The sequence below is a fragment of the Ambystoma mexicanum genome, chromosome 4q (assembly GCF_040938575.1).
Source record: "Ambystoma mexicanum isolate Mex_15411 chromosome 4q, UKY_AmexF1_1, whole genome shotgun sequence".
NCBI classification, from domain to species: domain Eukaryota; kingdom Metazoa; phylum Chordata; class Amphibia; order Caudata; family Ambystomatidae; genus Ambystoma; species Ambystoma mexicanum.
This window is the reverse complement of record NC_090928.1, coordinates 687,634,440-687,658,268: the sequence shown is the minus strand read 5'-3', so window position 1 is coordinate 687,658,268 and position 23,829 is coordinate 687,634,440. Positions and strand designations below refer to the sequence as shown.

General features: G+C 45.7%; 1 protein-coding gene across 1 annotated transcript in view; it reads right to left on the bottom strand.

Annotated features, from left to right (window-relative positions):
* MCM8 (minichromosome maintenance 8 homologous recombination repair factor) overlaps window positions 1-23,829 on the bottom strand; it is a 1,532,371-nt gene that overhangs the window by 1,192,853 nt on the left and 315,689 nt on the right. The window contains exon 5 of the mRNA XM_069608271.1: window positions 18,394-18,540. Within this exon, the coding sequence (XP_069464372.1) occupies window positions 18,394-18,540 (147 nt within the window). The remainder of the gene's footprint in view (window positions 1-18,393; window positions 18,541-23,829) is intronic.

Genomic DNA, 23,829 nt, shown 5'->3' with positions numbered 1-23,829 from the left:
AAAGTGTCGTGTTATGTACAGGAGTTTGTGTCAACCCATAACTGGGGCATGTTGTTGTCTCAGTGTCCTTGCTTGCTATATGTTTGATGTAGCTTTAAGTCATTGCTTTGTAAGTCATGGTCACTAACATTCGAAAAGGTCATGTATATTGCTCCATGTGTTTTGTGAAAACCTATGTTATGTCCTCTTAGTTTATGTAGAGCGAGTCAGGTTAGGTTTCCAGGGTGTTCCAGTATCAAGTCAGGAATGGTATGTGATTTTTGCTGTTATATGTCTAGTTGTTTTCCCTTCCTTACCTTTATTAGTCCATCCCTTTTCCCTAACTCCTTCTTCCCCCCATTGGCTGCCACGTGGCTACCTGTACTTCAAAAAATCCAGGCGCCCGTGCCAACCACGGTGGGAGGGTCGATCCATTCGGCTTCTGTGGTTCGGGAGAGGGGATTGATATCCTCCTCCCCAAGTTCTAAGTTGTGACAGAATCATCAGCCCCCGATTTCGGGATTATTGAACCACCCAGGCCAAATGGAGAACCCTCCCGCTTTAGCAGAAGTGCTGAAGGCACTAGAGGATATTCAGGTGGAATTGGTACATGTAAGACAGGAATCTAGTACTCTGAAGGCTCAAGTGCAAGGATTGGTAGCACAAGGGACTCCACTGGAGGAAGCAGGGTCCTCTACCAGCAGAACAGGAGCTAGAGCGTCCACGGCAGTGGTTCAAGCTCCTAGTAGTGTGCCCTTGGCAGCGCCTGAAAGATTTTCCAGAGATCCTAAAAAATTCATGATGTTTTCGACCCAGTGTAGGTTACATTTTCTTTGTAAACCCTCTGCATTTGAGACTATTCAAGCGAGGACTGCTTTTGTAATTTCATACTTAACAGGAGATGCGGCAGCTTGGGCGATGCCATTGGTACAAAAAGATGATCCGTTACTGTATAATTGGGATAATTTTTTGGCAGAATTTGGTCGATTGTTTGATCGAAAGGAAGTATCATTGGCACAAGATAAGGAGTTACTGGCGCTTAAACAGGGTACCAGAGATTTGGTCTCGTATGTGACACACTAATAGACTGGTAATTGAAACAGATTGGCCAGAAAATAAACAGACAGTTTTGTTTTATCAAGGAGTGAAAGAAGAATTAAAAGACGCTATGGGACAGGTAGAGCCTCAGCCCACCACGTGTACAGCTATGATTGACTTGGCATTACGGTTGGATCATCGGATGAATGAACGAAAGGGAGACAGGAAAAAACCAGAGGTGGTACCTTTTGTACGGTTGGATAGAGGAAGGGTGAACAGGAATGGTGAGGGTGAACCTATGCAGATTGGAGGGGTGAGGGGACCATTATCGACTATGGAAAAGGAGCAGAGAAAAGCGAATAATTTGTGTTTGTACTGTGGTCAACCTGGACATTATATTCATACTTGTCCAAACACTCCCAAGAAGGTAGGTGGTGGAGAGAAGAGCAAAGGCGAGTCGGGAAAAGGCTTGGGCCGGCCTTAGGGGGAACTCGGGTGTCAGGCTCAGTGGTAGAAAGGTTCCCCACTTGGGTAGCAAATACTACACAAAAAGGTAACTCCCATTTGTATATTCTAGTAACTTTATTTTTTGCTTGCACAAAACAAATGGTGTCAGCCATGGTAGATTTGGGAGAAACTGGAAACTTTATTGACATTGACTTGGCCAAAAGGTTGGGGTTGCCATTAAGAGAAAAGACTCAGGTGGAAGGGGTGCAGTCGGTGGATGGGTCTCCTTTAATATCAGGACTCATTTGTCAGCAAACTCAACCAATAGAAATGAGGTATCAGTCAGGACATGTGGAGGAAATTGTACCCGATTTAATTGCAGCTCCCCAGTTTGGTCTTATTTTAGGAATTCCTTGGTTGACTCAGCATAACCCAAGAATTGACTGGGCGGCTAGGGAGGTGTTTTTTGAGAATCCAGAATGTTTAGGTCACATTGATGAGGAGGGGAGTCCGGCATTGTTTCTGGCAGATCAACCACCGGCAGTTCAAGTGGTGGGGGCTGTGGGGTTACAGGTTCCGGCTCAATATCAAAGAGTTTGTGAATGTTTTTGACAAAGGAGGAGCGGAAAGACTGCCACCCCATAGAACATATGACTGTGTCATAGAATTAGAACCAGGGGCTACATTGCCATGTAGCAGAATATAAGCATTAACGGAAACAGAAAATCAACATCTGCAAGAGTATTTGGATAATATGTTACAGAAACGATTTATTAGACATTCTACATCACCAGTCTCATCACCATTGTTTTTTGTTCCGAAAAAAGAGGGTACGCTGAGGACATGTATTGATTATCGTGCATTAAACAAGGGGACGGTAAAGAACAGATATTCACTACCTTTAATTTCTGGACTGCTGGATCAAGTAAAGACAGCAGTGGCGTACACAAAACTTGATTTACGTGGAGCATATCATTTGATTCGGGTCAAGGAAGGGGATGAGTGGAAGACTACATTTAGAACTAAGTTTGGATTATTTGAATATTTGGTTATGCCTTTTGATTTATGTAATGCTCCTGCGGCATTTCAGTTTTTTATGCAGGAGGTATTAAGTGAGTTTTTGGACATTTTTGTTATTGTATATATTGATGACATTTTAATGTATTCCAATCCACAAGAACAGCATGCAAGTCATGTAAGGGCAGTGTTAAAGAAATTACAAGAACATCAGTTATATGTGAAATTGGAAAAATGTGCTTTCCACGTGAAAAGAGTGGAGTTCTTGGGTTTCATATTGACCCCAGAAGGGACAATTATGGACAAAAGCAAAGTGCAAGCAGTTCTGGATTGGCCCACACCCCAGTGTATTAAAGGTATTCAATCTTTTTTGGGTTTCGCTAACTTCTATAGATGATTTATTACTAATTTTTCACAGACTGTGGCACCTATAACAAGATTGTTAAGAAAGGCAACAAGTTTTTGTTGGGATGTGGGGGCTGAAAAGGCTTTTCAAGAACTAAAGATGGCATTCACCTCAGCCCCAGTATTACGACATCCAGATCCTGAGAGGATGTTTCAAGTGGAAACTGATGCGTCCAATGTGGCAATAGGTGCGGTGTTATCTCAGAAGGATTCAGAGGGATTTGGCACTGAGTGGCCTACTATTCACGAAAACTCACTCCATGTGAACAAAACTATTCCATCACAGATAAAGAACTATTAGCTATTAGGGCAGCTTTTTTGGAATGGAGGCATTATTTACTGGGAGCCAAGCAGCAGGTGGTGGTAGTGACAGATCATAAAAATCTACAGTATTTCAAGACAGCTCACACATTGAGCCCTAGGCAACTCTGGTGGTGCCAATTTTTCAACGAGTTTGATTTTGTAGTGACCTTCAGGCCGGGGAAAAGAAATGGAAAGGCAGATGCATTATCTCGTCAACAAAATATGGATAATGTGGTACCGGAGACAAAATCTATAATCCCGACAGAGAAGGTGGTAGGTGCAGTTGTCTCCAAGTTGATGAAGCAAGTGAAACAGGCAATGAGGAATCAAAAGAATCAGAGTTGGGGAGTGAATAATCCCTTGGAAACATTGAAAAATAACCTCCCTTACTATGATGGATGGTTGTATTTGCCTAATTTGGAACTACAAAGGAAGGCTATGCATTGGTGTCATAACTCCCCCTTGGCCGGATATTCGGGTAGTAAAAAGACACAGACTCTAGTAGAAAGATACTTTTGGTGGCCTTGTAGAGGCATTCCAGGAGCAATCTTGATCAGGCAAAGACTCAATATAAGATGTATGCAGATAAACAGAGACGGGAGGCTCCTCAGTACAAGGTTGGGGATAAGGTGTGGCCATCCACACATAATTTGCTTCTAGTAGGATCTCGAAAATTTGCTCCAAAATTTAGTGGACCCTATGAAATTGTCAAAAATGTGTCAGAAGTTGCGGTAAAATTAAATTTGCCTAAAACGTTAAATATCCACCCGGTATTCCATGTGTGTCTGCTTAAACCCGCAGTGCCTGGAACACGTGTGCAGTGACCTCGAGCCATCCACAAAGAGGGTCAGTTGGAATATAAGGTAAAGAAGATTTTTGACTCGAAAAGGAGAAGGCAAGTTCTATGGTACTTGATCCAGTGGGCTGGATACGGACTGGAAGACTGTTCCTGGGAGCCTGCTAGTGCAGTTCATGCTCCTCGCCTGGTAAGAATGTTTCATGCGAAATATCCAGAAAAACCAGGTCCTGGGAAGAGCCCTGGAAGGGGAGGTACTGTCAGGAATCAGGGGTTGTGGTGCAGGAGAAGACGTGTATCGCCTAGATAGGGGCAAAACACTACAATTCCCAGCAGGAATGGGGAATGGGTGTAGTTTTCTGAAGCGTGCTGGTAACCAGCTGCAGGCACTTTGCATTAGGAGAAAGTGCTCTTAACGGCCGCCCGCCCACGCTCAGGTGCTGATGATTGATGTTGGAGAGCACGGGCAGCGGCAGCAGCAGCAGCGGAGCAGCGAAGTGTGAGGCGGAGGCGGGCAGCGGAAGAACTAACGCTAACCATGCGTGGCGGCATTCGCATCTCCCGGGCTGCGGCGGTGAACGCTGGTTAATGTGCGATTCGCTCTCTTCCGTCAGGTCCGGGGCAGCCGCAGGAGACAACCGGACCCTCAGTTAAGTGTATATGTGTGTTCTGTGTCCTCCTGGGCCACGGCGGCAACATGTATTGAGCAACGCTTTACTCTCTGCTGTCCGGACGTTATGAGGAAACGTCCGGACCATTAGTTAAGTGTGTTTCCTTGAAGTGTGATCTATTAATAGTATTTCTAGTGCTACTTGCTACTATGAACCCTATGTTTTGATGCTACGTTCTGAATTACGGAATGGATATGATTGCAAACCAGAAAACGACCAAAAGTCTGCTAAAATTTGCTTTCCTCAGTCAACTTGTTTTCTCACAAGGGGAACTCTTGTCCGATTCCTTGCAGGTTGCAGCCTGACCCTAGCGAAGAGTTCCTCGTGGCAACCGGTAATATTCAGGTAAGGATTTGTATTATCCAACACAGTTCGTTAAAATAATGTCAACATGTAACCTGTTGCTTTCTCCCTTATTCAGGCGCTGAGAGAAAATATGAAGTCTCGGGGAATAATGCCTCCGGCGGTAAAATCAGGTAAGTCTATTGTGGTGAGGAGGTTTCCCCTTGTTTGTCCCTTTGTTTCACCTTGCTGTCCTTTTGTTTCCCCTTAGGGGCCGGGGTTCGGCGAGGATGCAGTGGAAGCTGCGCCGACCCGCGAAGAGGAATAGTACCCCCGGTGGTAAATCAGTTAAGTGTATGGGGGTAACTAATATTGCCTCTGTGCATTCCCTTGGCTCACCTTGCTGTTCTCGTCTTCCCCTTAGGTGCCGGAGTTAGGCGGGAGCATGCAGAAGGATGCGGTGGAATGTGAAGATGCTGCAAAGGCCGGTGAGTTCAGCGCGGCGCTGCTGCAGGCGAGGCAACGCGCATAAAATAACTTCTTTCTTCCAGCTCGAAGGCGCGATAGATCGGGAATTCAGGTAAGGATCAAAGGTATTGCTCTTTTTCTAACCTTTTCTCCTTCTCTCCCCTTTTTCTAAGAGCTCCGGACTCGAGGCGGGCGTGGCAGAAGACTGGATGCAGACTTGCGGGCACGGTGAGCGTTACGCTGCTGGATGCAGAATAACGCGAAGCATGTGCTGCTCTTCGGGCGTGGTTTAAATAGCCTCCAAAGTAGTCCCAGGTAAGTATTCCTCCCCAGCCCCATCCGAGTAAAAAATAGTCCCTTAGGTAAAGTAGTCCCTTCCACGCCTCCTTTGGCTTGGAGCTCTTGCAGCATGGTCTGCATCAGGTGAGTTTGCAGCATGGTCTGCATCAGTTAAGTTTTAATCTAGGAGCCTGGCGCCTATGGCGCCAGGACTGACTCGCCATATGAGCCTGGCGCCATAGGCGCCAGGACTGCACCTAAATAGCCCCTAGCAGGGGTTGTTGGGTTTGCTTAGCATAACTTGATGCCTGCTTCCGGGGTTGCTGGACTTGGTCTGGGTCCCCGGGGGTAGGCATCATGACAGGGTTGCCCAGTGACCTTGAATGGGGAGCATGCAGACTTTGCGATCCTGGAAAAGTCTGAGATGACTTTGACGTCCATACTACTAAATCCTGTGACATTTGTAACCAAGCCAGTGAAGCCTGAGGACATTGTCCACGACTGTGCAAATTATGAGGGAGAAGCAGAGGAAAAAACGAATGTCAAGGAGGATGCTTTGGAGGGAGCTGAGGTACTATTCGATGATGGGTCCTCAACAATCAATCAGGACACTGGTGAGAGGTATACGTTGTAGGCCTTGTGGATGGAGAATACCTGGTCAGGATGAAGAAGCGGTTGCCTTCGCATTGCTACGCGCAAGCGACAGAACTAGTGGCACTAATAGAGGCAATTGAAATGAGTAATTGGAAGGAAGTCACTATTTATTCTGACTCTGCCTATGTAACATGCAATGTACATTCAGGCTTGTCAATGTGGCGGAGAAGAGGGTTTAGGAGAGCTGACTTGACCCCTTGACCAGCATGCTGCGCCGTTATCCATATTAATTGAAGCGCTAACACTGTCCATAGAGATGGGGATTGTTAAATGCGCCGAGCACACTGACCGTAACAACCCAATAACGCTTGGAAATTATGCCGCAGACAGAGCGGTGAAAGAAGCCGCATACTTGCCCTTTGTAGATTCCCAGAAAATGGAAACCGTGTCCCAGCAGGTATAGTTGCCAGCCCAGTACACTGCAGTCCCTTTGCTTCAAATCGTAGAGATGCAGGAGAAAGCACCTAGAGATGAAAAGGAGCTCTGGGAAAAGAGGGCATGTGCCCTCTCACCCACGGATTTGCTGTAGAAACAGGAGTTTACAGGAAAAGTAGCAATGCCGGTAAAGCTGCGGAGGATAAGAGGAGTTTTTCCCAAGCGCTCAGGGCCATTCCGAGAGCTCGACATAGATTTCATAGACATGATTCAAAGATGAATTAATTTTCGCTATCTTATTGCAGTGGTTTACCAATTTTCCCGTTGGCTTGAGGTTGGTCCCTACATACACCTGGATGCTAAGTCTGCAGCAAAATATTTGGTGAGGGAGGCATTTCCACAGTGGGGAATTTTTGAGGTCCTGAATTCTGACAACGGGACCCACTTCTTTAATGCTTTGTTCGCAGAAATGACTTCACTCTTGGGGATCAAGCACAAGTTGTGTTCAGTGTACCACCCTGAGGCCAACGGCATAGTGCAAAGACTAAATGGTGTTCTTAAAGTTTGATAATCAAAAGTATGTAATGATTTCAATAGAAATTGGTACTATTGTTTACCAATTCTTCTATTTATTTGAGAAATCAGACAGGGAAAGATTACCACCTCAGCCCACCTGAGATTGTGAGTGGGCGTATGTTACACACACCACTGTCACCTGCACGCACAGCATCAGATGTACATAGATCAGCAGAGATTCTTTGTGAAGAGTTTTGGGAGCACCTTAAGGCCTTAACCAAAAGTGTCAGACTTCTATCTTCACAGGTTGTGTCTTGTGAGAAACTGGAGGGCGTCCCCACATTTTCTCCCCTTGGATCGTCTGCCCAGGTGATTGATTGATTGATATTTTATTTCTATCGCGCTCGTACACAAGTGTTTCAGAGCGCGACAAGGCAAGGGAGCGGAACAGGGGAGAACAAAACAGCGATCTTACTAGGCCCAGTGTAATTGAGAATGCGCAAGTGTATGGGAGAGGGGGAGGGGAAAGTGCATGGAAGGAGGGAGAAGTGGAAAGTGCGAAGCAGAGGAGAAACATATAAATAACAATAAATAAATAATAAAGGCAACAAACAGTGGTAACGCAGCCAGCAATTTGCAAGTGCTAGGTTTAAGGCAACAGACAGGGTAGGTCTGATAAGTGCAGGAAGAAAAGGGGGGGCTGTATGGGTACAGATACAGACCCCAGTGCAAGGGGTGGACCAGAGGCAGTGCAGGAGGGTGGCAGGGTGAGCAGGTACCTGGGCCCGAAGGACAGAGGGTGGCCAGGTGCACAGTGCCAAGAGAGAACAGATCAGCAGGGGAGAGGGGGAGCGAAGGCAGAAGAAAAGAGGAAGGTCTTGAGGTGCTTCCGGAACCGGAGATGGTTCTCCTCAAGTTTTAGAGTGGCAGGGAGGCTGATCCAGAGGGAGGCCCCAGCCGAAGACAGATCTAACCCCAGCTCGTTTCTTTGAAAAACAACTGACCCTGAGAGAGTTGGAGCTAGAGGAGGAAAGAGCTCGAGAAGGGAGGTATTTCCGGAGGGATAGCTGAAGGTATTTTGGACCCAGGCCTCAGAAAGCCTTGTGGACAATGCAGTGGGTTGTGAATTTAATCCTTGCATCCACTCGGAGCCATTGGAGAGATTTCAGAGCTGGAGAGATACGATCCCAGAGCTTGAGGTCAAGGACAAGTCTCGCAGTTCTGTTCTGGATTAGTTGCAGAGGGCAGAGAGTAGAGGCAGGTAGATTTAGAAAGAGGCTGTTACAATAGTCCAAGCTAGAGAGAACCAGAGCTTGGGATACCATGAGCTTCTGGGGGAAGGAGAGGAAAGGCAGAGTACCTCTGAAGAGGTGCAGTCGGAAATTTGACTTTTTAGAGACCTCAGAGATGTGGGTGTAGAAACAAAGGGTGGAGTCAAAGATGACCCCGAGGTGCTTAGCCTCGCAGGTGGGGTAGGAGGAGGGCCAAGGGAGGCCGGCCAGAGAGTGAGGGGAAAGGATGGTGAAGGTGTGCCGATGAGGAGGATCTTCGTCTTGCTGGCATTCAGACAAAGATAATTGGCGGAACACCAATCTTGAATGGCAGTTAGGCAATCAGAGATGAGAGAGGGAGAGGAGGTGACAGAGGGCAGCCTGAAAATGAGTGGACTGTCATCATCGTAGCACTGGAAATTTGAGCAGAAACTGGCAATGCAGTGGGCGAGAGTTGCCAGGTATTGGTCGAAAAGCCAGGGCGAGAGGTTAGACCCCTGGGGAACACCATAGGTAGAAAGGAAGATAGATGAAAGGAAGGACCCAAGTTGGACCTGGGAGGGTCGATCTGAGAGGAAAGAGGTCAGCCAGGCCAGAGCCTGATCAGTGATACCCAGGTTTTCACAGAGACGGTTGAGCAGGATGGTATGGTTGACCACGTCGAAGGGAGAAGAGAGATCGAGGAGGATGAGGACAGAGGGAATGTTAGAGTCAAGGTTGGAGAGCAGATCTTCACGGATGTTCAGGAGAGCAGTTTCCGTGCTTCTGGCAGCTCTGAAGCCAGACTGGTGGTCATGGAGAGAGCCAACAGAATTGGAATGAAGGTTAAGCTGAGAGATGGCCAACTTTTCCAGGAGTATGCCAAGAAAGGGAGTAATGGAAATTGGGCGATAGTTAGCTGGACAAGAAGGATCAGCTGTGGGTTTCTTGAGAAGAGGATGCACAAAGGAGTGCTTCAGAGGGGAGGGGAAGGATCCCGAGGCAAAGGAGTGGTTGCAAAAATCAGCAAGGGCCAGAGCAAGGGTGTCAATGTGGTCCTTGATGGTTTTAGAGGAACAGGGATGAACCTGTTTTGATGAGTCTTTCATAGATCGGACTTGTCTGGCAACCTCGTCAGGGGTGAAAAGAGGAAAGGACAAGAAGGATGGTGGGAGGGTGGCTAAAGGAGGGTCAGCAAGCACAGATGGAGCGGGGAGAGGAGGAGTGTGGGTGGAGAGGGTGGACAGGATGTCCTGGGTTTTTGAAATGAAGTGAGAGGCAAGGGCATTGCAAAGAGCCTGGGAGGCAACAGGAGGGGTAGAGACTGCAGCAGGGTTGGCCAGCTCCTTGCTGATTTTAAAGAGTTCGGCCGAGTTGTTAGATGCCGCAGAGACACGAGCTTGAATGTGGACTCTCTTCTTGGTGAGGACAGAGAGTCGGCATTGCCTTTGTAGCAGACGACAGGCCAGTTTGTCAGAGGATGAACAGTATGTCCTCCATTTCCTTTGAGCTGCCCTACACTTACGTTTAAGTGTAGCTAGGTCAGTGTCATACCAGGAATTGCACTTGGCTTTGGACTTCAAACGGATCCTCATGACATGGGCAAGAGCATCAAGCTTATCAGAAAATGAAGAGTAGAGCAGAGTCAGGGCTGTGTCAGAATGTGAGACAGCAAAAGGTGGAGGGGGGAGAGAAAGTGGGGCAAAAGCCTCAACTGATACACACTTCATGGGCCGGATGTCCGAGAAGGTAGGTGGCAGTGTTGGGGTAGGCTTGGCTTGGGGGGAAGCGAGGGAGAGATGAGATGAGAGGAGGGAGTGATCGCTCCAGGAGAGAGGAATGGTCAGAGGGATGGAGGGGGGGAGGTCAGAGGAGATCAAGACATCGAGTGTGTGCCCTGCAGAGTGAGTCGGGCCAGAGGGGAGTATGGACAGGGAGAGGGAATCGCAGACAAGGCAGTCAAAAGAGGAGTAGGTCTGAGTGGTGGCCCGGTAAAGGCCATCGCTTTTGGATCCCGACCCTGGGGGCGGACAAGCGAGGGAGGAACACCTGGGTAGAAGGGTTCTTGTGGATTGGGGTGAAGGAGCCGGACGGCGAGACATGATATCCCCCCTTTCCCAACACTGACCTATCCTACCCTTCCTGGGTTATATATAGTCTCAACCCATACTTCCCGTTCACCCCTACCTACGAAGTAGAGTGGACTCGGAGTAATGCACACTTGCTATATGAAACACCACTCTAGTACTGGGACAAAGAAGAGGGGTATGCAAACATCCGCTACTGAAGATTAGGCATGTCCCAGTTATTGGATTTGTTACGGTCAGGCAATATCAGCCAACAACACACAACTGAGGCGTATAAAGGGTAGAACCCAAATAGAGAGAGAGAGAGAGAGAGAGAGAGAGAAAGAGAGAAAAAGAGAGAAAAAGAGAGAGAGAGAGAGAGAGAGAGAGAGAGAGAGAGAGAGAGAGAGAGAGAGAGAGAGAGAGAGAGAGAGAGAGAGAGAGAGAGAGAGAGAAAGAGAAAAAGAGAAAGAGAGACCTTGGTGGAAGGAGACCAGGAGGTCAGGAGACTGGGAACGATACCAGAGGACCTGCAAGGCCCAGAGCAAGCGAGTCACATGGTTGGTGCAGGAACGGGAACCTAGGAAATTGGAGGACGATGGCTGGAGCTGCCGAACAACTGAAAACCTGATCGCTGGAGTGTGCAGAGAAGGGCTTGGCAAGGAAGCGGAGTCAAGGCGGTCTGCATCTCGGCTGACAAGAAGGTGAGCGGGAGTAGCAGGGACCGTCGCGGTTGAGACACAAAGAGCCAGTGGGGGTCAGAGGACTCTGAACCGCTGCAGTGCTCCCAGGGAACGGCAGGCAAGTAACGTTTTACAAAATGGAGCAAACATGAGCAATATCGAATACTGAACTAAACGAGAAGTACAATGTGAATGAAAATACACAATATTGACTGCCGAACCGAATGGAAAGCAATATTTGAATTAAAACAAAGGCATATGAAATACCGAAGGAACACTGGAAAATAAAAGGACAAGGAACGACAGACTGAGTGAAAGCAGCACTGTGAACAGAACTAAAGCAAATAGGTGTACAAACAATATGGCGAAGGCTTGTAAGTTTATGGGAAAGGCAAAAGACTGATGCACAAGAGTGTTGCAGCAAGTAAAGAGAATGCAAGTGTGGAAAGTCAGAAGCCTGAAGCAGAAGAGTCTGTGAAGGAGTTAAACAAGGCTAAGGGGGGGAATTTATGGTTGCGTGACCTGTGATCGGTGGACTGTGTGGTCTGACAACTGCCCCTAGACCTGGGAGTTCCCCACTGTGAAGTTCACAGACACTGCAAATCGAGTCAAGGAGAAGCACATGGCTCCTGGTCGCGTTACCTGTGATGGGTGGACCGTTTGGTCTGACAACTGCACCTAGACCAGGGAGCCATAAATGGTGACAAGCGAGAGACTTTGTGAAGGAACCACAAAGAAATGGGAATAGAATGCTAAAGCTAGCTAGAAGGCAGGTCAAGTAGACCCATTATTTTCTTACAAATAACATTGCGCCACTAGTCATGAGTACAACAGTGCAATCTTGGGGAAGGGAATCCGGAGAACTTGAATAACTGAGAAACACTGTCTTGGGAAAGGGAACACAGAGAACCCCTTTTGTGTGAACTGTGCTAGATTGAATTTGGGGAAGGGAACCTCAAGACTAGGCAGAACATTGGTAAGACAAGCAGCTATTTCAACTGTATTGAGCTTATTAACGAACTTACGCTGAAAACGGCTGAAACTTTTCTTTTGAACACTATTCTGTTGGCTAAGAAGTACTCCACACCATGTTCATTTCTAGATGTGGGGGTAAGCATATGATTTGGCACAGACAGACTTTTGATTTGGACTTACAGACAAATAATTCCCTTAGGTTTGGTTAGGAAGGGAAATTCTGACCACAGTTATAGGGCAAGTTAGACGTTACACCATCCTGATCCTTATTAAATATTTTGATATTGAATCTTACAACTGTGGTCTGTGTCATCTCTTGATACCATGCCTGTCTCACAACAAGATGAACTCTGTGTGACTGGGAAAACTGGATTAGCAAGGTTGAAGGCTGAGGAAGGGCAGCGAGCAGCTGCGACAATGTCAGATGGTCAGCCACAGGCACAGATGGTCAGCCACAGGCAGGCTCAGGGTTTTAATGGCTTAGCACTATTGTGCAAAGGGAATGCAATCCTTTAAAGTACATGGGAGCATGTTATTCATTGTCGAGAGGAGTCCCGCCATCTGCTTGTGACCCAGCAATAAGCTCAGTGCAAGGGCTGCTTAAGGGCATAAATCACAAATGCTTTATGGGTTTCGGTCAGTTTCTCCAGAGGCCATGCGTGTTGAATTGGTAGTCGTGTAGATTAGAGTGAAACAAGGACGCCAGCAAGTCTGGGTGGGTAAAATATTTATTACCAGGTTAAAGGAAACTTGTTATTTTTCCCCCTCTGCATATCGTTAAAGTGTCCTTGCAAACCATGTGCTTCACGTTCGGGGTTAGAGGCCCCAGGTAAACTGGAACTTGTAATTAATTATGTTTGTGTTTGAATGTGTCACTATGTGACAATGTCATGACCTACCATGGAAGGATCCCAGAAAGGGGTGTGCTACGACTATGAGCTGATAATGGAAGTTATATAAATGTGGCCACCAAGGATATTTGGAATTAGAGAAGATTGGATTTATTTTATATAGATTTGACCAATCATGTGTGGGGGGATGATTTTTTATAAAATATGTGACAAAAAATGTGTTTTACTGTTACAAAATGTATAAGTGTCAACTTGTGTGGTACCAGTGGACTCGGGTTAGTTTGACTCTACAGCGTCATCTGGCCCCTCCCAGCCATTTATACAATAAACTTGCTTTACGGACAAACATACACTCACTTCTTAAGTGGTGGGCCTACTTTGGGATAAGGGGATTAGAGGACAACCCGCGCAATCCCCCTCACCATACTATAGTTAACTGGTACCACTGTCTCTCTCTCACATAATACCTTACATCATTTACTCTATCAGTACATTGCCACAGTCTACTCAGCCCCAACTCCACCGTCTGCCCACTGTATGATCTCTTGGCACACCACACCTCCACCCAACCTCAGTCGAACACCTTTATATCTCATCTGTGCTGACTATGTTTGTATAGCCCAGTGTTAGGCAGAAACCTGTGCAGTTCCCTCTGGGACCACTGCAAAAGATTTAAGACTACAGGTGTTTGGCAGTAAACCCACTTGGTAGCAGTCCGCACCACACAGATTCACTTGGTAGCTGTGGCTGAGCAGTCAGACTTCCCTCAAGAAGAGTTAGGCAGTATACAGAGTATTCACAATAAGTCAAAAGAACACAGTAGAACAAGTAAACACTGACCAGGGCTTGGTGTAAAAGATATATCATTATTTATTTAAAACCACATCTAGAAAAACACACAGGCACTAATAGTAAGCAATTCAAAAACACGGTCACTAAAAGATATACACTCCCTTAGAAGAATATTAGACCAGTCTTAAGTAAAGCCCCACTTATTTTCAGACAGCGGTGACCGCTTAACGCAGATGGCACTCTAATAATTCATTTTAAAAGGGAGAGAAAAGCAGAGAATAAATTGAAACAGGTCCCAACACTTTTACAAGAACACAACAAGAGAGGAAGGCAAAGTAAAACCGTGAAGTTAGAGTTCAGTAGGCCGGATCCACTTTAAGGGGATCAAACGAAATGTGTCCAAGGTCACGCGGTTGAAGTGCACAAAAGTCTTGAAAAGGTTCAAAAAGAGTTGGACCAAAGAAAGGGACCAGTTAGAAGGTCAAGGCGGCCAGCCCAGTCCAGAAGGTTAAGGGGCTATTATTACCTTGTAGCAATCTTTAGAAAGGAAGGCCTGGCGGACACGGTACCTTATAGTGGTCAGAATGCTCCAGTGGGGGCAGTTGTTCCTGGCAGCGGATGCAAGTCGGTGCTTCGTCCGGGGGAAGAGAGGATCTCGTCGGGGAGGAAGACAGGAGTCTGTTGCACTGCCAGGGAAGAAACCAGCCGCGGAGTTCTCAGGTAAAAGGAGCGGTCCTTTAGTTCGCGGTCCAGTGGTAAGTGGCTATCCGGTTGCCGGAGTGCTTGGCACGGGCAAATCGACCACAAGCCGGTCTGGGGTGTGAAGAGAAGAAGGTAAACTGGTTGTGCCCACCAGTCAGGGGAAGAAGCCTCTCCAGCCGGGAGATCTTCTCTGTCATTGGGAAGTGGTGAGTCAGTTCCGCAGGGCTCCACCGGTGGTGTCGTCGTGGTAGGTCGGCTCAGCTTCTCCCTCGTCGGATTCTCAGATACTGTGGCGAATTCTGAAGTTCCAGTCCCCAAAGCCCTGCTTTTATGCAGCACACCCCCATTCACTCAGCCTAACTGTCAATCAAACATGCTAAGTGGTGAACCGGCCGGCTCACCACTTGGGCCAATCACACAAGAGTGCGACTTGAGTTACCAAGGTAACTCAGTCCAGGGTGCCTAAACCCCCTCCCACACCCCTGTGGTACCCAGACAGAGTGGCAACACTTTTGGAGGCTTCTGTGGAGAAGCCCGCCAAAAAGTGGAACAAAGGGCTCGACTTGGGTTGGAGTCACAGAAGAGAACACAAACGCGATTTTAGAATCGAGTCCTGGCAAAAAATACCAACCAGCGAATTAATATTAAATAAATAAACCGGCGGTATGTTCGAGGCTATGAGAATTAAATAATTAAAGTTGGTAGCCTCGAACAATGGGAAAATCCCATAGGGATATATTTGCGGTCGAATATAAAAAGTAATAGCCACCAGCCAAAACTCGATCGGGGGGGACGGAGCGTGCCCCCTCGACTAACAGACCCCGGGGCAATTGAATTGCCCCAACCAGTACGTCCACAATATGATGGTTTGTACTGGTTTCTGTTAGTAATTTGGGACTAGTAAAGCCAATGCTGACTTTACATGCCCTGGGAGACAGTAGTCAGCCCCAGGGTATGGAGTCTATGGTGGGGTGTCACTATGACACCCCTGTGTTACTGCACGGAGGGTGCTGTGTAACACACATATTAAAAACACATGAGACCCTATGGAGTAAAGGACCCCATAGCCCATAAAACACATTAACAGTCAAAGGAAAGAGTGGGAGAAAAAGAGTCTCACTCTTAGCAGGAGAAAAAAACAAACTCCAGAAATCCACCAAAGCTGCTGGGGGACTCACTAGATTAGGAAATTCAGCCTAAAGAGAGAATTCTCCCTAACACCCAGTCTACCTCCTTTTAACACTCCTCCCGGTTCCCATTGGTGTCCCTGATTGCATGGTCCCCATGGCCATTCTCTGGATAAGCTAGCCCTCTGAGTGATGAAGCTTCTTCTGGAAAGCTTTAAAAAGGCTTTTAGTCCTGCCCCCTTTTCAGTCTCCATTTGTGGGAGAGCAGCAATGTGTTCAGGCTGCTCGTTTTACTTTTCTGCGTCAGGTGCTGGTGAGTTTTGCTATCACATGAGTTTACAGAGGATTTCTGGGTCTCCCCTGCTCCCTTGTAGTCACTTCTCACTCTCAGTTAATTTTCTGCTGTCCCATCATTCCCCTGGGGTTGGTAGGCCGGGTGTTTGGTGGCTCATCCCTTGTTGGCAGGGAAATTCCCAGTTCATTACATGCCTGGTCTCTGTTCCAGATGCATTCTGGGAGTTGTGGTTCTGAAAAAGACAAGAACACTTTGGACAAAAGAGAGGCTGTCAAGCATTGTTGAAGGGACTGTGGTATCAGCAGTCAATGCACATGGAGGTGAGCAAAAACTCCACCCCCCACCCCGTAACTATCTCATCCCCTCATCCCACCTCTGAGGTAGAACTGGCTATAAATAACAAACAATGTGGTCTACTGCTTACTATCAGCAGTGATATTGGCTTAACCATATGCAAAATACATAACAAAACACTGCAGAGCTTAATGTGAAGTTCTGTTCACTTCTGCTTAGAAATTCTTTTCCAATATTTAAAGAACAATTATTATCCATACCCATTCACTGACACAGGTCAGATGCAAATCCTTTTTATGAACATCTCAACATTTCATATACAAGCAAAAGTCTGTTAGCGTGTATTGCTGTCCCTTCACATATCACAGTGATAACATGTATAAGTCTTTTCCAGAATTTAATATTGTTCTTATAAGGATGACTGGTATTATAGATGATTTTTTCCTCAAAACTGTTCACATACAAGTGAGCTACAATGGGTGCCACAGTGGAGCCCATCACTATACTTTCTATCGGTTTGAATAACACCCCTTGAAATTTAAAATAAGTTTCAGTTAGAGCCATCTCGGTGCATCAATAAACAACCTCCCACAGTACAAATTCCATGCTCTTATCCATATCTATTTCTGCCTTTACTACTTCCAAAGTTGCAGACTGTGGAATTTTAGTATAATGTGGTACAATATCCAATCCTATTAACAGTTTACTGTCCTGATCAAAGGATTCATTCTATAAAAGAGTTATGGTATGTGCAGAATACTTAATATATCACTTCAAGGTTATGTATCTCTTGAGAAATACATCTGCATATTTAGATAAAGAGTTCAGAGCGGACACCATTCGAGAAACTATGGGCCGTCCTGGCGGTTTATCATGACATTATGAATTTTCGGAAGTGTATAGAATACTGCAATTCTTGGGTTGGTCTAGATTATCAGCCTATTGTTGAGACATCCAGATATTATCTTTTGCACATATCACTGGATACTGAAAGCATGCTAGAGGTTTAGAGGTAGGATCTCTATCCAGATGACAGCACGCCTCATTATCAGCCAACTGTCCTAAACATTCTTCAACATAATCATACCTTTTCAAAATTACTATCACTCCACCTTCATCAGCTTTCCGTATGACAATGGATTCTTATTCTTCAAGAGCCTTTTATGTTCCTCCACCATTCCCCTAGGGTCTGTGTGGGGTTGGTGGATCAGGTGTTTGGTGTCTCATCCCTTTTTGGCAGGGATATTTTTAGTCCATTCCATTCCTCTGGTTCCATTCCGGGTTTTCTTGGTTGCACCCAGATGTATTCTGGGAGTTGCAGTTCCAAAAAAAGACAGAAAACTCTGACCAGAAGAGAGGCTATCAGGCATTGTGGAAGGGACTGTGGTACCAGCAGTCATTGCATATTGAGGGGAGCAAGAGCTGCCTCCACACCCCTAACTCCCACACCCAGTCTATGAGGTAGGGCTGGCTCTGGTATACACCCATATAGGCCTCGTATCCCATGTCATGAGGGGACCTTGTTCCCCTAATAGGGTCATGACGATGTCACATAGGACCTAAACCGTTTGCATGCCCATACCCTAAGAGACTCTCGTCTTGCCATGCATTTGCTCACAAATTTGTCCCACAAGAGTTTTTTTGTTTTGTTGCATGGACAGACATTATCTAATGGTGATAAGAAAAACATGGGCATTCCATGAGCTCCGAGACCATGGTGTAATAACTTGACTTCATCATTAATGACCCTGGGAGGGCTAGCCTGTTGCCTCAAAAATTTCAACCCACAGAAGTAAGGGGGGTGCAGTGCGACATGGTCTTCAATCAAAGAACGTTTTCACTTACTATGTCTAGTTAATGTGGGTGCTGATATTCGGAGACCCAAGATCTTCTCACAGAAAGTTTTTCTTTATAAAAAAACATTTGCTATGCTGTTAACCAAATACCGGTGCCCTTTTTAAAATACTTAAACAAGCAGGACATGAAACTGAGTTTTTTCAGAGTCAAATCAAAAGTCACACAAACAGAAACCAATTCATGTAATACCTACAGCCACAGTACCATTTTGCATAGAAATTAAAAATGATGAGTGTCCAGTTTGTTCATCAGTGACTCGAAGAGTACATACCTGATGTATTGCAAGACCCATGCAGTCCAGTATCTTTTCAGGCATATCTCTTAGCTCACTGGAAATGGGAATTTGTTCCACTAAATCCTCATCTTGCAGGAGTTCTTTATAATCCACCAGAATGCTACCTTTTCTTTCAATTTCATCCTGTGAAAACATTTATGTTTACTAATTCACAACAAAAGAATAAGATTAAATGTATGATCAAAATGAGCTGAGAGAAAGGACTATATAGAATGAAACATTACTATGACAGCGAATAACCACAAAGCCTAGTCACATTGACGATTTGCTGATCTACTCTTAGCACAACCCATACATGATTTGCAGATATATCTAGGCATAAGCAGTGTCATTGATTTCCTATATTTATCCAAAGTCTCTTGAGATTTATCAACCAATCGGGACGTCTGCCCTTGTGGAGAAATCCTTCATTCATTAATTCGCTACTTTTCAGTGAACACAATATTTTGCATTACTCATGAACCTCATCTACTTCAGTCTCGGATCATGGCCGCTTGGGCTTGGGAGCAGTCTTCGAATGGAAACGGACTGCGCTTGTATCATGCGTTTAAGCACTTTAAAAATGAGAATGCATTTCCTAAATCACCAACCTCTTCATTCGTGTCAAGTAACACATTGGTTAATTACTGTGTCTCTCCTCAGTGGGCTAGCCGTTTAAACCATTTTGTATTTTTATTGCCAGTCTCTCCATAGTCCCCACTCTGTCCTTAAGATACTGGTAGTGTGGCTACAAGGCTGGACAGAACATACTGGATAGGACATTAGTAGTAATGTGTAGAGTTTTTTTTTTTTTAAATCTCCTTTTCTTCTCAGTAAATCAATTCTTTTGCTTCCAAACATGGCTCATGCTCTCACACTGGCACTGTTTAACTCTGTAAGAGCTAAGGGTGAGTATATTCATTCTATTTACATAGGAATCCATTTGAGTCTAGCACTTTTAATATCTTAGTCCTCTGAGGTCATTCATAATAATAACTTGAAGATCAATCTCCCCTTTCAAGACCAATAAAGCCTTATCATTCACCCTGCACTGGTCCCCAGTATTCCACTGGGCACGATGATGGACTTTGGTAAATTAAGCATTTGATAACCTGCCGCGTAGACAACTCAATTAAGCATTTGATAACCTGCCACGTAGACAACTCTATAAACTTTAGAAATCAGGGTGTATTTCTTTTTGTGAAACATTTTGATGGGTTTTAAAGATGCAGCAACATTAACTATTCACGTAGTTAATGCAATATTAGAAGAAGGAAGACACATTAATACATTGGTCAGAACAGGGATACTGCTAAGTGATTTGCTGATGATGTAGAATGATGTTGCCATAAAAATGGAAAGATCAGCAAGCACATGTAAAAGTCCTTACATAAATACGACATAACAATACAAAAAGATAAACGAACAGCATCCTATTCAAGGTTTTCAACACTAGCAATCAGCACCATCCACAATGTAAATATGTAATCAGTAGTATAATTCACTCACATTCACATAATATCTACAAACAATCCAAGGTCCTTTCATAATGGTTGATGGCTTTTATCCTACATGCTTGCCATAAATGTGCCTGGTTGCCCACCTATCTAGTTCCTCAAAGCACATGAGGGAAATCAAGGCACGCCTCTAAGAAGAAGACATATGTTGCTATTGTCTTCAACTACTACGCCTAGTAATACAATTAGATTTGTCCGCTACCTTCTTCAGCATTTTGCTGTGGTAAAAATGCAAGTTCAGCACGGTAAAAAGGTGCAAGAGTAGCACTCTGAACGTGGAGGGGGCTTCCTTCCTTGATAGCCACACAGTAATTGGAACTATGCTGGAGAATGCCCTAAATCATAGTATTTCACTTAAAAGAAACATAGTTAATAAAGATGGGTCACAGGTAAGTATACAAGGTTTAGCACTAGGCTGAAGCGCGGTTAATAGGCCTCAAAGCATGCTTTTCAGAAACAAGTGCTCATTTCTTAATTTGTTTAGAAGCCGCAGAAGCTGGTAGCACATCGCAAATCCCACGATCACAGGATTGCACGATAGGAAGCGAACAATCTTTGTTACATTTGGAGATCATAAAACAGAGCTCATGGGTGACGCGGAAAGGCAATGAAAGCACAATCATTTTTATAATTCGGCATGTTAATTTACGGAGCCTGATTTACTGTTTCAGAAAGCCCATGGCGGTTCCAAATTGCCTCGGAGTACATCTTTGCCTGGGAAGAAGGTCGAAGAGTACCTAATGTGCAACATCAACACAGGAACTTGTTCTTGGTTCAAAGCTCTGACAGTGTCATGGCAGAAGACTTTGTGGTAAGGTTTCGAACATAATTTATGCCCTTCTATAGGGGTATGATATGATTTCACCAATCAGCTTCATGTGGGGGACACTTTAATGTTGCAAAGTGATTGATGCTAATTAGATCCTAATGTTATAAAAGCTTTTGTGTTTGGGGCGTATTTTTGACAGCGCATTTCATGCATTTCTGTTCTGCATTCTGTTTGAATTTTCACGTTTCAGCTGCGACTGGGCCCAGATTAAAGTTGCATGACTTGTTGCCTGGAGTTATGGAGCAGTTGAACATTAAACACATTAACATAGAACGTAGGTGGAGGGCCTGTGGAAAGGGCCATTCGAGCATTAACCAAAACTAACAGTGTTGGCCTTTGAAGAAGGCCATTGGGTTTCAGCAGTGTGAAAGGGCAGGGCCTCTGGAGAAGGCCAGTGCGAACGAGTTAGGGTGAACGAGTTAAAAGGGTAAGTATGAGAGTGAGTGGTTGTGTATGAGCAGGAACAGGGGTAAGTGTAACAGGAAGAATAATTAGGAGGGGTTAAGAGTAAAAGCGTGAAGGGAAAGTGTTTTCATTTCTTTTTTTAAATGCCGTCTGATTATATGGATGCACCTCTTAATCATATGTATAAAAAGTTGCCACAAAAGCATGATAAAATAATGAAGTACCATTGCGAGTGGGTACACGATAACGTGGAGAAGTTATCAGGAATAGTCCAGGAAGGGAACATTCGATTAAGAGTATTAGACAGTATGTATTTGTAAAGATTGGTGGGGCTATCTGTACTTCTGCCCTCTATACGGTAGGGTAAAGGCACAGAACAATCCCAGGCAGGCTCTCAATTTGGTAAAACGTGGCGAGCAGCTAGGCTTAAGCTTTCAGGAGGTGATGCAGGCAGGTTCTTAAGTACTGTGTTTCCCCCAAATCCCACACAAAGGAATGTCCACACACTATGTTAGGTGATCACACAGCTTCTTTATATTAAATAAGGTTACTACTGATACCAACAGTATACACATAAATAATAACACTTTGTACATGGACTACTTATTCAGAGAATGGTAAATATATACACTCTATGTAGAACCACACTATTTAAATTCAGTAACAACTGCACTAACTGCAGACAATTTTAAATGGCAGGTGAATTCTTAAATAAGGTGCAACCAGCATAGAATACGAAAGAAAGGCAGGTTTGTTATCAACAGTGGCAGAATGTTATCTTTAGACTAGACAAATAATTCTGAGTGAGGACCCCTACCACATGGGCAACCTGTAACAGAAACGTTAGGGAGTAACTTATGGTGTCTTTTACAGCCCAGTCCAATGTGGTTCAATAAAGTTTGTGCCTTCTTTTAAAAGGTTCTACCAGCCCAAAGTACCCGAGAGGCCACAGTAGAACAGGATCCAAGACGAATCGGGGCCCCTGGACGACTCCTGAGGCTAGAAGATGCTCTTCCTCGTCACAGTACCTTTGGTGCCTTGGCAGGCCAACTGCCAGAGTTTCTTGGTTTTACTCGACGATTCCCTCTGAGGATGGACCCCCTTTGGAAGAAGGAGACACTGGGATGCTGAGTCCAAGAATAAAAAGGAACTAACGTCTTTCAGAATGGCAGCAGTTTGGCTCTTAGCGGTGCTCTCCTTTGGTCAACAATTTCTCTTACTGAAGTCCTGTGAAGCAGAAACTTGTTGTGGTCTCCTTAAAGGCTTGGTGGATGACGATAAGACCCCTGGGACCTTTCAATGACTTCTGGCGGTGACGGGTGCACAGGTCACTCTTGGTGTCGGATTTCGGAATATTGAAGTTGTTCGACTTTCGGTTCTTTCGTGCTGCAGCCGCAACACAGACCTCTGGATGGCTTCTGGTGACCTCGGCCCCCCATCAAGTCTGGACCCTCGGTATGACTTTGCTAATTTCTGGGGCAGGAAACCCACAGACGGACCTTCCACAGCACTCCACGACTGCGCTCTCGCCGACAGGAAACAGTGGTCAGTGGTGACTGCAAGGATGTCCTTTTAAATGTTCTTAGGCAGTTTGGAAATTCTACAGCTCTGTGTGTCCACTAGCACTTTGCCAGGGTGCCCCCTCTTCTGGGCCGTAGACAGCAACGGTTTTCAGCAGTCACAAAACGCACTTACAGTCCCTGGGCGACACCAATGGACATCTCTGGCTCGAGATTTCCAGCACACCTCTCCTGGACTTCGAAGATCCCCTTCTCCAGACGGCAGGCACACAGGACTAGCTTCCGGGATACTTTGATGAAGAGTAGCAGTTTTGGACGATGGTCCCACGTAGCTCGGGGAGATGTCTCCTTTGCAGGTCCTCTCTGGATCAGTACTTGGGAGGCACGACAGATTTCGGATTGGTGAAGAAATGCAGCAGACTTCTTTTCTAGCTGGGCTTCAAGGAGCAGCTTCTTCTTGCAAAGCTACGACTTCAACTACTGAACAAATTGGTGAGAGGTCCCCAGATAAACACATCTGTCTCTCATTCACTCTGTCTGAGCAAGGCTCAGTCAGCCAATCACACAGTATGGCGTTCATGCAGGCAGGCAGCCAATCAGGCTCAAAGGCCTTTAGGCCATTCACTCCACCCAGAAACCGATAACAAAAGATGTGGATTGGGGCAAGTACCCAGCCTTTCAGCACACTACACTGCATTCATATCAGTTTCAGGCAGGGCTGTATCATTCCTTGTGTCACACATACAAAAACCAGACACCCATAACAGAGAATGTGAGTTAACTTCAGACTCCATTCACAGAGGTCCCACTCCTAGGGTGTACCCACAACACACAACACCTGGGAAGGCTCCAGTCAGTCTGACAGGAGGCAGCCCCAGGAATATATATGGTATTTCTACCCAACAGATAGTGAGTGGGAAAGGGAACAACAGAGACATATATCCACCCACCAGCCATTCAGGAGGAAGGGGCAGAGCCGGGGCTTCCTAGGACTTGGGGAAACAAGGCAAAAGGCAATAGAAACCAAGAGGCCACAGGGGCCATCTTGCCTTCTGTCAGGAATCCACTGATTCCTATGGCAGGGCCTGGGTGTCCCAAAATGGAGAATGCTCAGAGCCACCATCAAGCCAGCATGTAGCTGCCACCAGCCCATGCTCTGGGT